At 43.0% G+C, this 13,698-nt stretch overlaps 1 protein-coding gene across 4 annotated transcripts in view; it reads left to right on the forward strand.

The window, feature by feature from the left end:
- Positions 1 to 13,698, forward strand: part of znf451 (zinc finger protein 451) — an 84,457-nt gene that overhangs the window by 9,500 nt on the left and 61,259 nt on the right. For all 4 annotated transcript variants that reach the window (XM_087979299.1, XM_043681314.2, XM_043681324.2 and 1 more), the window contains exons 3-4: positions 1,508 to 1,588; positions 11,529 to 11,645. In XM_087979299.1, the coding sequence (XP_087835425.1) occupies positions 1,508 to 1,588; positions 11,529 to 11,645 (198 nt within the window). The remainder of the gene's footprint in view (positions 1 to 1,507; positions 1,589 to 11,528; positions 11,646 to 13,698) is intronic.

The following is a 13,698-nucleotide window of genomic DNA, read 5'->3' on the forward strand; positions in this document are numbered from 1 at the left end:
CAACCAGTGCACTAACTGATCAGTTCTCTTACAACTCAATCATTTCAAAAATGACTTGAAGTATTTTGTCCCCAGCAAGATGAAAGTTTATCCAAGGTTTTAATTCTAACTTTCGTCTTGAAGACATCCCTTTTGGATGCCTAAAACTCAGGAAAGATTTGCAAGGTTGCTTGAGGATATAGCATGGATAAAGGTTGAACATACATGTGGTAAATCATACTGTTGGGTAGTCTTTTTTTAATCAGTCTGCTTCACTTGTGTCCTTTTCCCTTGCTCTTTACATCCTCAATAGAATGTGAAAAGTGTTGAGCTTGGTTATCACCTGCCAAAAATGGCATAGTGATGTGACCTGGGGAGATTGTTCTAAAATGCCAAACACAGCTCAGTGATCTGGTGCAGTGATGCTTTAATTTTATCCACTAGTGTTTGAATGCTGTCCTACTTCTTTTGGCCACAGATTTTGTTTTCTTCAACTGTGCCTTTAGCTGTTTGGAAAGCCTGGAACCTTTTTACCTTGTTTTCCTCCTTTTTCACAAGCCTTCATGCATTCTTCCCTGTTCTAATATCTCCTAATGTGACATGGTATGAGATTTTGACCGATAATACTGTGAAATATCTTTGACTTGTTCAAAATGTTAAAGGTGCTGTGTAAATGGAAATTGCTTAATGGTTTCTATGTATAAAAGAACTTCTTCGTTTTTCAATTCTATCCTTTAAAATTGACCCGACTGCTCTTTGCACTTATTTAACAACATTAAGACGTGTTGATATGTTTAGTAATGTTTGTATCTGGAACCCCTGCCCCCAGTCTGTATCCTCTACCAATTCATTACCAATCTCTATCTTATTTCATTATCAATTTAAAAAAGAAGTCTTGGTCTTGGTGTTGCCATGATCATATTGTTATTTAAGTTAGCAACGTGCTTCACAGTTGGCAGGGGGATGGTAAGCTTCTCAAGCGATCAACTACTTATTGTGATCCCATTATATACTTAGTGTACAATGAAGACTTTTAATAAGCCAATTTACTCCTCACAAAATTATTTAAAATTTTATCTCTCTTCTTTGTGGGTGTGTTGATGGTACAGAGAGGATAAAGACCCCAGCTGCTCCCCGCACTGACATTACTGAAATGGCCTCGTAGGGAGCACTGAATTTTGAGACACCAGAACTAGCGTCTGAGTAGGCCATTCAGCACCTTTTAGATCTGCTCCACATTCTCATAAGATTGTGGTCTCCACTCCTCATTATTCTCTGCCCCCTATTACCTGTAACTCCCTTGTCAATCAAGAATGTAGAAACATCACTAATATCTCCATGACAGCAGAAAACTGGGTTCTATTTCTCACTGTCTCACGGTGCAAACTTGTTTTGCAACTTTAATGAAATGTTTGGTCAAGTGGAATACTGGGGAATGAGTTTCATACAGAAAGCATGATGATCCGTGCAAGAAATTTGTTCTGAAATTAATACATGAGATAATTACTCCTTTCTTTTATGATTAAAGGAGCAGCCATTAAGGCCAGTGTTAGAATGTATCGATCTATTGAGTGATGAAGACAGTGAAGGAAACGGTGCACCAAACAGGGTGAGTACTTGATTGTGCTAGTGATTATAAAGTGTTTAACAGGAACAAGGATATGTAAAACTACAGAATGTTTCTTACAAATTAATCCAGCAAGGAATTCAGGAGAAACGTCTTTGCACAAGAGAATGTGGGACCTGCCACAAGAAATGATTGAGACCAGTTCCGGATTTGCACACATGAGAGAAAGGAACAGAAGGAAATGTTGATAATGTGCAATGAAGTAAGATGGGAGAAGGATTATTTAGAGTGAAAATGCCATTAAAGATGAATTGGGTCTGTTTCTTCGCAGTATGTTTTAGAATAATAGAGTCATAGAGGTGTACAGCACCGAAACCGACCTTTGAGTCCAACTTGTCCATGCCGACCAGATATCCTAAATTAATCTGGTCCCATTTTCCAGCACATGGCTCAAATTCCTCGAAACTCTTCCTACTCGTATACCCATCCAGATGCTTTAAATGTTGTAATTGTATCAGCCTCCCTCCACTACTTCCTCTGGAAGCTCATTCCATACACGCACCACCCTCTACATGAAAAAGTTGCCCCTTAAGTCCCTTTTAAATCTTTCTTCTCTCACCCTAAACCTATGCCCTCTAATTCTGGACTCCTTTGCCCTGGGGAAAAGACCTTATTTATTTACCCTAACAACTCCCTCATGTTTTTATAAATCTCTGTATGGCCACCTTTCAGCCTCTGACACTCCAGGGAAAGCAGCCCCAGCCTATTTAGCCTCTCCCTATAGCTAAAATCCTCCAACCCTTGCAATATTCTTGTAATCTTTTCTGAGCCCTTTCAAGTTTCACAGCATCCTTCCTATAGGAGAGAGACCGGAATTACATGCAGCATTCCAGAACTGGCCTAACCAATGTCCTGTGCAACTGTAACATGACCTCCCAACTCAATGCACTGACGAATAAAGAAAGCATACTAGACGCCTTCTTCAGTATTCTATCTACCTGTAACTCCACTTTCAAGGAACTATGAACTTGCACTCCAAGGTTTTTTTTGTTCAGCAACACTCCCCAGGAGCTTACCATTAAGTGTGCAAGTCCTGATTTGCCTTTCCAAAATGCAGCACCTCCTATTAATCTAAATTAAACTTTATCTGCCACATCTCTCCATTGGTCCATCTGATTAGGATCCCATTGTGCTCTTCATTGTCCACTATACCTTCAATTTTGGTGTCATCTGCAAACTTACTAGGTATGAAAATATATTCCTGTCAGGGTGAAAGGGAAGGTTGGTAGCTATAGGGAATGCTGGATGACTAAAGAAATTGAGGTTATGGTTAAGAAAAAGAAGTATGCATATGTCAGGTGCAGACAGGATAGATCGAGTGAATCCTTATTCTGGATTAGTGGTGCTGGAAGAGCACAGCAGTTCAGGCAGCATCCAAGAAGCAGCGAAATTGACGTTTCGGGCAAAAGCCCTTCATCAGGAAATGTCGGGCTTTTGCCCAAAATGTTGATTTTGCTGCTCCTTGGATGCTGCCTGAACTGCTGTGCTCTTCCAGCACCACTAATCCAGAATCTGGTTTCCAGCATCTGCAGTCATTGTTTTTACCTTGAGTGAATCCTTAGAGTACAAAGAAAGTAGGAGTATACTTAAGAGGGAAATCAGGAGGGCAAAACGGAGACATGAGATAGCTTTGGCAAATAGAATTAAGGAGAATCCAAAGGGGTTTTACAAATATATTAAGGACAAAAGGGTAACTAGAGAGAGAATAGGGCCCCTCAAAGATCAGCTTGGCGGCCTTTGTGTGGAGCCACAGAAAATGGGGGAGATACTAAATGAATATTTGGTATCAATATTTACTGTGGAAAAGGAAATGGAAAATATAGACTGTATGGAAATAGATGGTGACATCTTGCAAAATGTCCAGATTACAGAGGAGAAAGTGCTGGATGTCTTGAAATGGTTAAAGGTGGATAAATCCCCAGGACCTGATCAGGTGCACCCAAGAACTCTGTGGGAAGCTAGAGAAATGATTGCTAGGCCTCTTGCTGAGATATTTGTATCATCAATAGTCACAGGTGAGGTGCCGGAAGACTGGAGGTTGGCAAACGTGGTGCCACTGTTTAAGAAGGGTGGTAAGTGAGACCAGTGAGCCTGAACGTGGTGGGCAAGTTGTTGGAGGGAATCCTGAGGGACAAGATGTACATGTATTTGGAAAGGCAGGACTGATTCGGCATAGTCAACATGGCTTTGTGTGTGGGAAATCATGTCTCTCAAACTTGATTGAGTTTTTTGAAGTACAAAGAAGATGAGGACAGAGCAGTAGATGTGATCTATATGGACTTCAGTAAGGCGTTCGACAAGGTTCCCCATGGGAGACTGATTAGCAAGGTTAGATCTCACGGAATACAGGGAGAACTAGCCATTTGGATACAGAACTGGCTCAAAGGTAGAAGACAGAGGGTGATGGTGGAGGGTTGTTTTTCAGACTGGAGGCCTGTGACCAGTGGAGTGCCACAAGGATCGGTGCTGGGCCCTCTACTTTTTATCATTTACATAAATGATTTGGATGCAAGCATAAGAGGTACAGTTAGTAAGTTTGCAGATGACACCAAAATTGGAGGTGTAGTGGACAGCGAAGAGGGTTACCTCAGATTACAACAGGATCTGGACGAGATGGGCCAATGGGCTGAGAAGTGGCAGATGGAGTTTAATTCAGATAAATGCGAGGTGCTGCATTTTGGGAAAGCAAATCTTAGCAGGACTTATACACTTAATGGTAAGGTCTTAGGGAGTGTTGCTGAACAAAGAATGCAGGTTCATAGCTCCTTGAAAGTGGAGTCGCAAGTAGATAGGATAGTGAAGAAGGCGTTTGGTATGTTTTCCTTTATTGGTCAGAGTATTGAGTACAGGAGTTGGGAGGTCATGTTGCGGCTGTACAGGACATTGGTTAGGCCACTGTTGGAATGTTGCATGCAATTCTGGTCTCCTTCCTATCAGAAAGATGTTGTGAAACTTGAAAGGGTTCAGAAAAGATTTACAAGGATGTTGCCAGGGTTGGAGGATCTGAGCTATAGGGAGAGGCTGAACAGGCTGGGGCTGTTTTCCCTGGAGCATCGGAGACTGAGGGGTGACCTTATAGAGGTTTACAAAATTATGAGGGGCATGGATAGGATAAATAGGCAAAGTCTTTTCCCTGGGGTCAGGGAGTCCAGAACTAGAGGGCACAGGTTTAGGGTGAGAGGGGAAAGATATAAAAGAGACTTGAGGGGCAACGTTTTCACGCAGAGGGTGGTATGTGTATGGAATGAGCTGCCAGAGGATGTGGTGGAGGCTGGTACAATTGCAACATTTAAGAGGCATTTGGATGGGTATATGAATAGGAGGGGTATGGAGGGATATGGGCCGGGTGCTGGCAGGTGGGACAAGATTGGGTTGGGATATCTGGTCGGCATGGACAGGTTGGACCGAAGGGTCTGTTTCCATGCTGTAAATAGCTATGACTCTATATCTCCTATGTTCACATCAAAATCATTTATATAAATGACGAAAAGTACTGGACCCGGCATCAATCCTTGTGGCACACCACTGGTCATAGGCCTCTGGTCTGAAAAGTAACCCTTCCAGCCAGTTCTGTATCCAAATGGCTAGTTCTCCACTTCACGTAAATATATCTTAGTACTTGTGTTCACTGAAATACTTGGTTACTTTGTGAGGTGGTAGTGTGGTACCAAAGAGATTTTACATTGTGTGTCACAGACAAAGAATTAAGCCTCGTCCTTGTTCCTGTATGAAGACAGGAAAACAAGTCTTGGCAGATTATAATAAAGCAAACATTTTGTTGGAATTCATTTGCTGGGGTGGGGTTGGCGTTCGGATTAGTGCTGGGGCTAGGGCTACGGTTTGGGCTTGGGCTTGGGATCGGGTCAGAGTTAGGATTAGGATCAGAGTTAAGATTTGGGCTTGAATTAGGGTTACGGATGAGTTTATGACTAGGGTTGGGTTAGAGCATAGGTTAGGGTTAAATTGTCGGTTTTGGCAAGGGTTAGATCCAAAGTTCGCATTAAATTGTGGACTTGGGTTAAGGTTAGGACCAAGGCTAGAGTTAGGGCCAGACTTAGTTATGATTCAGGCTTGGGTTTAGGTAAGGGTTCAGGTTCAGAGTGCGTGCTGGGTCATGCGTTAGGGTTAGAATAAGGCTTAGCGCTAGGGCCAGTCTAAAGTTTAAGATTCGGGTTGGGGCTTGGGTTACGGGTGGGGTTACGGTTTGGTTTGGTTAGGGCTCAGGTTCGAGTTAAGTTGCAGGCTTGGGTTCAGGCTCAGGTCAGGGCTTGGTCTTGGTTCTGGTTTGGCCATAGGTGATGTTTACATTTCGTGTTAAGGTTTGGGTAGGATGAGAGTGAGAATTTGGGGTACCATTTCGAGCTATGGCAAAGCTACTGGAGGCTTTTGGGTTAGGGCTAGAATTGGGGTTGTTAGGGTTAAGGTTGGCATTGGGATTAGGGGCAGGGCCAGAGTTAGGGTTAGGATTCCAGCTTGGGCTTGGATTTGAGTTTGGGTTAGGGCCAAGTCTAGGGCAAGGGTTCGGACTGGGGTTTTGGCTAGGGCTTGTGGTAAGGTTAGGATTGGGTTAGGGGTTGGGCTTGGTCTAGTGTTAGGGTTAAGTTGTAGGCTTGGTATTGGGTTAGCATTAAGATTAGGCTTTATGCTAGAGTTAGGGTTCGGGTAGGATAGGGTTCAAGCTGGGGTTAGGACGAGGCTCGAGGGGCATGGTGGCTCAGTGGTTAGCATTGCTGCCTCACCGCGTCAGGGACATGGGTTCGATTCCAGCCTTAGGCAACTTGTTTATCTATGTGGAGTTTGCACATTCTCCCTATGTCTGCGTGGGTTTCCTCCAGATACTCTGGTTTTCTCCCACATTCCAAAAGATGTGGAGGTTACGTGAATCGACCATGCTAAATTGCCCATAGTTTTAGGTACATTAGTCTGTGGTAAATGTAGGGAAATGAGCCTGGGTGGGGTATTCTTCAGCAGGTCAGTGTGGACTTCTTGGACTGGAGGGCCTGTTTCCACGCTGTAGGAAATCTTTAAAAAAAAATCTAGTGGTTAGGGTTTTGTCTTAGGTGTGCATTGGCATTAGAGCTAGGAGAAAGTGAGGACTGCAGATGCTGGAGATCAGAGCTGAAAAATGTGTTGCTGGAAAAGCGCAGCAGGTTAGGCAGCATCCAAGGAACAGGAGAGTCGACGTTTCGGGCATAAGCCCTTCCTCAGGAATGAGGAGGGTATGCCAAGCAGGCTAAGATAAAAGGTAGGAAGGAGGGGCGTTGGGAATGCAATAGGTGGAAGGAGGTTAAGGTGAGGGTGATAGGCCGGAGAGGTTGGGAAGAAGATTGCAGGTCAAGAAGGTGGTGCTGAGTCCGAGGGTTGGGACTGAGATAAGGTAGGGGGAGGGGAAATGAGGAAGCTGAAGAAATCTGCATTCATCCCTTGTGGTTGGAGGGTTCCTAGGCGGAAGATGAGGCGCTCTTCCTCCAGGCGTCTTGTTGCCATGGATTGGCGATGGAGGCGGCCAAGGACCTGCATGTCCTTGGCGGAGTGGGAGGGGAGTTGAAGTGTTCAGCCACGGGGCGGTTGGGTTGGTTGGTGCGGGTGTCCCAGAGGTGTTCTCTGAAACGTTCCGCAAGTAGGCGGCCTGTCTCCCCAATGTAGAGGAGGCCACATCGGGTGCAGCGGATGCAGTAAATGATGTATGTGGAGGTGCAGGTGAATTTGTGACTGATATGAAAGGATCCCTTGGGGCCTTGGAGGGAAGTGAGGGGGGAAGGTGTGGGCACAGGTTTTGCATTTCTTGCGGTTGCAGGGGAAGGTCCCGGGAGGTTGGGTTGGTGGGGGGTGTGGACCTGACGAGGGAATCGCGGAGGGAGTGGTCTTTCCGGAATGCTGATAGGGGAGGAGTGGGAAATATATCCTTGATGGTGGGGTCCGTTTGGAGGTGGCGGAAATGACGAAGGATGATGAGATGTATCTGGAGGTTGATGGGGTGCTAGGTGAGGTAAATTTAGGGATTGTGTTCGGGTTGAGTAAGGGCTTTGGAAAGGTCTAAGGTAAGGGTTAGAATTATAGACCAGTGAGCCTTACTTCAGTTGTTGGTAAAGTGTTGGAAAAGGTTATAAGAGATATAATCTCTTATAAAGGTTATAATCATCTAGAAAAGAATAATTTGATTAGAGATAGTCAGCACAGTTTTGTGAAGGGTAAGTCATGCCTCACAAACCTTATTGAGTTCTTTGAGAAGGTGACCAAACAGGTAGATGAGAGTAAACCGGTTGATGTGGTGTATATGGATTTCAGCAAAGCGTTCGATAAGGTTCCCCACAGTAGGCTATTGTACAAAATGCGGAGGAATGGGATTGTGGGAGATATAGCAGTTTGGATCAGTAATTGGCTTGCTGAAAGAAGACAGAGGGTGGTGGTTGATGGGAAATGTTCATCTTGGAGTCCAGTCACTAGTGGTGTACCGCAAGGGTCGGTGTTGGGTCCACTGCTGTTCGTCATTTTTATAAATGACCTGGATGTGGGCGTAGAAGGGTGGGTTAGTAAATTCGCAGACAACACTAAGGTCGGTGGAGTTGTAGATAATAACGAAGGATGTTGTAGGTTACAGAGAGATAGATAAGCTGCAGAGCTGGGCTGAGAGGTGGCAAATGGAGTTTAATGCGGACAAGTGTCAAGTGATTTACTTTGGTTGGAGTAACCGGAATGCAAAGTACTGGGCTATAATGGTAAGATTCTTGGTAGTGTCGATGAGCAGAGAGATCTGTGTCCAGGTACACAGATCCTTGAAAGTTGCCACCCAGGTTGACAGGGTTGTTAAGAAGGCATACAGTGTTTTAGCTTTTATTAATCGAGGGATCGAGTTCCGGAACTATGAGGTTATGCTACTGCTGTACAAAACTCTGGTGTGGCCGCACTTGGAGTATTGTGTACAGTTCTGGTCACCACATTATAAGAAGGATGTGGAAGCTTTGGAAAAGGTGCAGAGAAGATTTACTAGGATGTTGCCTGGTATGGAGGGGAGGTCTTACGAGGAAAGGCTGAGGAACTTGAGGCTGTTTTCGTTGGAGAGAAAAAGGATGAGAGGTGACTTAATAGAGACAAATAAGATAATCAGAGGGTTAGATAGGGTGGACAGGGAGAGCCTTTTTCCAAAGTATGGTGACGGCGAGCATGAGGGGACATAGCTTTAAATTGAGGGGAGATAGATATAGGACAGATGTCCGAGGTAGTTTCTTTACTCAGAGTAGTAAGGTTATGGAATGCTTTGCCTGCAACGGTAGTAGATTCGCCGACTTTAAGGGCATTTAAGTCGTCATTGGACAAACATATGGATGGACATGGAATAGTGTAGGTTAGATGGACTTCAGATTGGTATGACTGCTCGGCGCAACATCGAGGGCCGAAGGGCCTGTACTGCACTGTAATGTTCTATGTTCTAATTAGCATAGGTTTGTTGTTAGAGTAACGGTTAAGGTTTGGGTTAGGGTTTGGGCCTGAATTAGGACTAAGATTTGGGTTGGTGCTTGGATTAGGGCTAGGGCTTGAGCAAGGAGTGGGATTAGGGTTAAGGTAAGGATTAGGATTAGGTTTAGTGTTATGCTGAGGGCTAGACTTAATGTTTAGTTTAGGGCTAGGGTCACAGTTCGGGTAGGGTTAGGTCTTAGGTGAAAGTCAAGGTTGCTGTTGGACTCGGTCAGGGTTGGGGTTAGGTTTAATGGTAGGGTTAGGGTTGGGGCTAGGGATAGAATTAACGTTAGGGTTGATTTAGGACTTGGGCTTCTTTACGGTTTGGGCTGGAGTTAAAATTAAGTTTAGTGGTAAGACTGGAGGTAGGTTTGGGGTGAGGGCTAGCCTAAGTGTTAGGATTGTGATTAAATTGGCGGCTATGGTTCAGCTCTGCAGCAATCCTCTTCTATTCTTGCTGCCAAGGTGCATTGTCTCATTTTGCCACATTATATCCAATTTGCCAAGTTTTGGCAGACTCACTTAACCTGTCTACGTTCCTTGTTGACTGTCATCCTCACCACTTGCCTTCTCATAAATTTTTGAATCATTCACAAACTTAGCTATTGTAAATTGACTTTCCTTATCCAAGTTACTAATACACTATAAGTAATCATGGCCCCAGCATTGATCCCTCTAGTATTCAGTAAATGCAGGTTGCCATACTAAAAATGGCCCCCTTAGTACAACTCTACCTTCGTACAACAGCGAAGTTTGCGAATGATTCAAAAATAGATGAGAAAGTAAGTGGTGAGGATGACAGTCTATAAGGGATATAGACAGGTTAAGTGAGTAGGCTAAAGCTTGGGTTTTAGTTTCTCAGTTGCATCTGAAGCTACTGGAATCTCAACAGGGTTGGAAGTTTCAGCGAATGTCTCCTGGCTGCTACTCTCTGAATTTTCTCAATGTTTTTTTCCCTCCTGGATTGGAGAACTGCCTGTGAGAATCTGTCTGAATTGCCTTTTTTTTCCAAGGGGTATGTTTATGGGATGTAACTATATTGGAACAGTTAATTAGTAATAGCTTCTGTATATATTATTCAGTTAAACTTTCCAATTGAGTTGTTATTCTAAGTTTGTCTTTCTCTTGTTTATATTTTAATGATAGTATTTAAATAAACTGTTTTTACTTAACATGGTGTAGTTTGACCAGCTGCATTGCATCCAGAACATGGCATTCCACATTTGCCTTTCAAATAAGAAAAGGTTAGGTTCTCGGCGATGTCATAAAATATTTTGAGAGGATCTTGTCTGGACAATAACACACCAGAACCGCACTCTTCTACCGTGGTACTGGTGCTGCACAACATGAAAATGTGTACTGTTGCCTGTGGCAGAAAGTTCCATGTGAGGTCAGTGTGAGGTATAATTCCAGATACAACACAGAATGCCAGTGTTCTCAAAAGGATAGTATTTCCATATTTGTCATGGAAGTCAGGACCAAGTTTACGCTCAGCTTTTCTTGCTGCGACTTAGTGAATACTCCAACTGGATTGAGAGCAGGCTGCTGGCTATTAAAAATAGGGACTTTCTTGAGGATAGGTTGTACTTACTCTCTTTGGAATTTAGAAGAACAACAAGACCTTAATGACACATGTAAGACTCTTAGTGACAACTCAGGAGAGATGTGGAAAGGTTGTTTCCTCTGTTGGAGAAACTAGGACCAGAGTGTATAATCTCAGAGTAAGTGTTTGCCCAGTTAAGAGGAGGAATTTCTTGTGTCGGTAATGAAATTGTGAAATTCTTTCCACAGAGTTATCAATGCTGAGATACAGATTGTTACCCTTATGGCAATCTAGGGTTATGGAGAAAAGGCAGGAAAGTCGAGTTGTGAGTATAAGCAGATCAGTTATAATCTCATTGAATGGTGGCACAGTCTTAGTGGCTTGAATGGCCTCCTTTTGCTCCTACATATCATGATCACTCTTCAGGAGTGGAAGGTGGATGAACAGACCAAGTGTTATCAAAAATTGAGAATGGATGATTTGAATTGTCTCCAGTCTCCATGCTGTACCAATTACCTTTCGTATGTTGGATCCTGTAGTACATTATATAGAAAAAAGGCATGATCACAACAGAGCTGGGACAACTAGCTTCCTTCAGAGTCATTCCATGAAAACACCAGATTAAGAAAGGCACCACTTGCAGGGAATTGAGAGAGAGAGAGAGAGAGAGAGAGAGAGAGACCCTAGATCTGAGCCAGACGACGTAGGTTCAAGTCCTACCTGCTCCAGAGGAGTGTAAGATCACCTCTGAAAAGGTTGATTAGAACAAATCTCAGTAACTCTTTCATATAATAATCTATGTTCCTGAGAATGAATTCAGAAATAGTATATGCATGCAATTTGAAACAAATATTTGTTTTGATTTTTTGTAAAAACATGATTAACAATTGCTTTTTGTGTACTTTTTTGGGAAATAAACAGAAACCAAAAGATCACATTGATTGGCAAAAGGAAAGAGTTCTGTCAACATTAGATCGACTGGCACGTCATGTGGAAGTTGAAAAGCAGCTGAAGGAAGAGAAGTGCAAAGCTTTCCAAGTAAGTTCCGAACAAGTAAGCAGCCGTCAAGGTTTTGGAACTGGTGTCTTTTGTTTTTGGTAATTGTATTAAGGAAGTGTATTTCTGGAAAGACCAAAGAACTTGTCCATCCCAAGTTCTCCTCAAGAAGGTGGTGGGCTCCCGCTGAATAGTTTAAGCACTTCTGTTGTGAGGGAAGCTATTCCAGGATTTTGATCCAGTGACAATGAAGGAATTCTAAATTACAATACCAAATCAGGATAGTGTGTGACGTGAAGAAGACTTGCAGTGGGTGGTGTTTCCGTAGACCTGTTACCTTTACTGTGATGAATGGTGGAGTTTGTGCATTTGGACAGTGCTGTCAAAGGACCCTTGGCAAGTTTCTCTAATTCATTTTGTGGATGGGGTTTGCTGTGTTTGAGGAAATGTGAGGACATTGAACAGCGTCATGACAAGACTGCCAATTTATATTATGGATTAGTTCTCTTTTACAGCAGAAGAAATTTGAGATTCTAGATGCTTCAGAGAATAAAGCAGTAAGATTCCATTGTTTTGATCAAACAAAATAACCTTTATTACACAAAGTTAGACAGCTAACACAATCTATAATATGTATGTACAACTTGTACTTTAACATTTGGAATATGGTTTAAAGAGGAACTGGTTGAAAACCTTACAGAACACAACTAGCAGATGTGCTTAACCAGATCCCACGGATTTGTCAGCAAACTCCTCCCACCCCCAATGTTCAGGATACCAAAGAATCACCAATTCTTATTTGGAGTTGTTTGTCTGTTTTCTAACAGATTCCAATTCTACATTTTTCAAGATCGATCTTTGGAAATTTATCACAAGCCACTCCATCACACTGCTTGAATGCCCTGGTTGTGCATTCGCATCCCTTGCATTCTACTGAATTCCTGAGGCTGCACACCTTCTCATGGGCACAATTCCAGTTGATTCGCAGTGAGCTATAGCAGTTAAGCTAGCACTGCCCCGGGTGTTCTCTTAACTCTAATATTTCTCAGCTATGTACCAAGCAAATATTGCTTGTGGACTTCTTTCACCCTGGTCTTGACTGCACTGAATTTTCAAAGGCACACAGAGCTGCTTCTGAGCACTCACTTTGTAGCCAGCAACCTTCTACCACATTCGCCACTCCTCAAGACATTTTGCAAAACCTGACTGTCTGAAACGTACTAAACACAGACCCTCAGCTGTCTGAAACCTCTTCTCCCAGCTCCTAACCATCGTCCAGTTCCCCAACTTGCTTTGTCCATACTGTGAATTGTAAAGTGGTCACGGTTTTATGCCACCACTACATGCAAGCATAATATGCCATTGAAGAACCTGGAATGCTGGACTGAGCATCTACGATTTGTTCAGCCTGTGCACATATTGGAACTTTTAGAGCATGCCAGAATTTGGAGTTTGCCTCCCTACAAACTTCCCCCATGCCCCCTGAAGAGGCAGGTAAGTCAGTGTTTCCAAACAATAGTTAGAGGAATGATGGTCAAGCAAACTTTGTTTTGTCCTTGATGTTGAGGGAATCTGAACCTGGCTCTAACTTTAAGGATAATCCTTTCACATAAATTTATAATGGATAATAGGAGAGAGCTTGTGAGAAACTAATCTAATGATTTAGTCCCTATTTGCAGTTGGATAAGATTGGTTTGTTTTATTTCTAAATTTAAAAGTCTTTTGGATGAAGTTTGGGCAGAATTGAGAAATAGAGAACTTGCAAGATTTCAGAAGTTACTTGGAGACTTGCTTACTGCTGTGACAATATAACTGAATGAGTACTCCTGATCTGTCTAAAACCAGTATACATGCAATCTTCACTCTGGCTTCATCTCTGCCTCTAATTCCAAATCCTTTACTTCCTATCATCTGATAAACATAAAGTTATTGTAAATTATGTAGGGCTTTGGTGAGTCAAACTCTTAAGGTAATTTTTGGCCAATTAGGGATGCTGTAATGGGGAGAAATTATGCTGCTCAAACTGTTGTGAACCTTGGAACCAGCGAACTGTGGATACTCTGTTGTTGAGTATATTCGAGATAGATCTCAATAG

This window comes from Chiloscyllium plagiosum, unplaced genomic scaffold (genome assembly GCF_037043375.1).
Source record: "Chiloscyllium plagiosum isolate Xiang-an unplaced genomic scaffold, Cpla_swu_hap1 HiC_scaffold_3, whole genome shotgun sequence".
NCBI lineage: Eukaryota > Metazoa > Chordata > Chondrichthyes > Orectolobiformes > Hemiscylliidae > Chiloscyllium > Chiloscyllium plagiosum.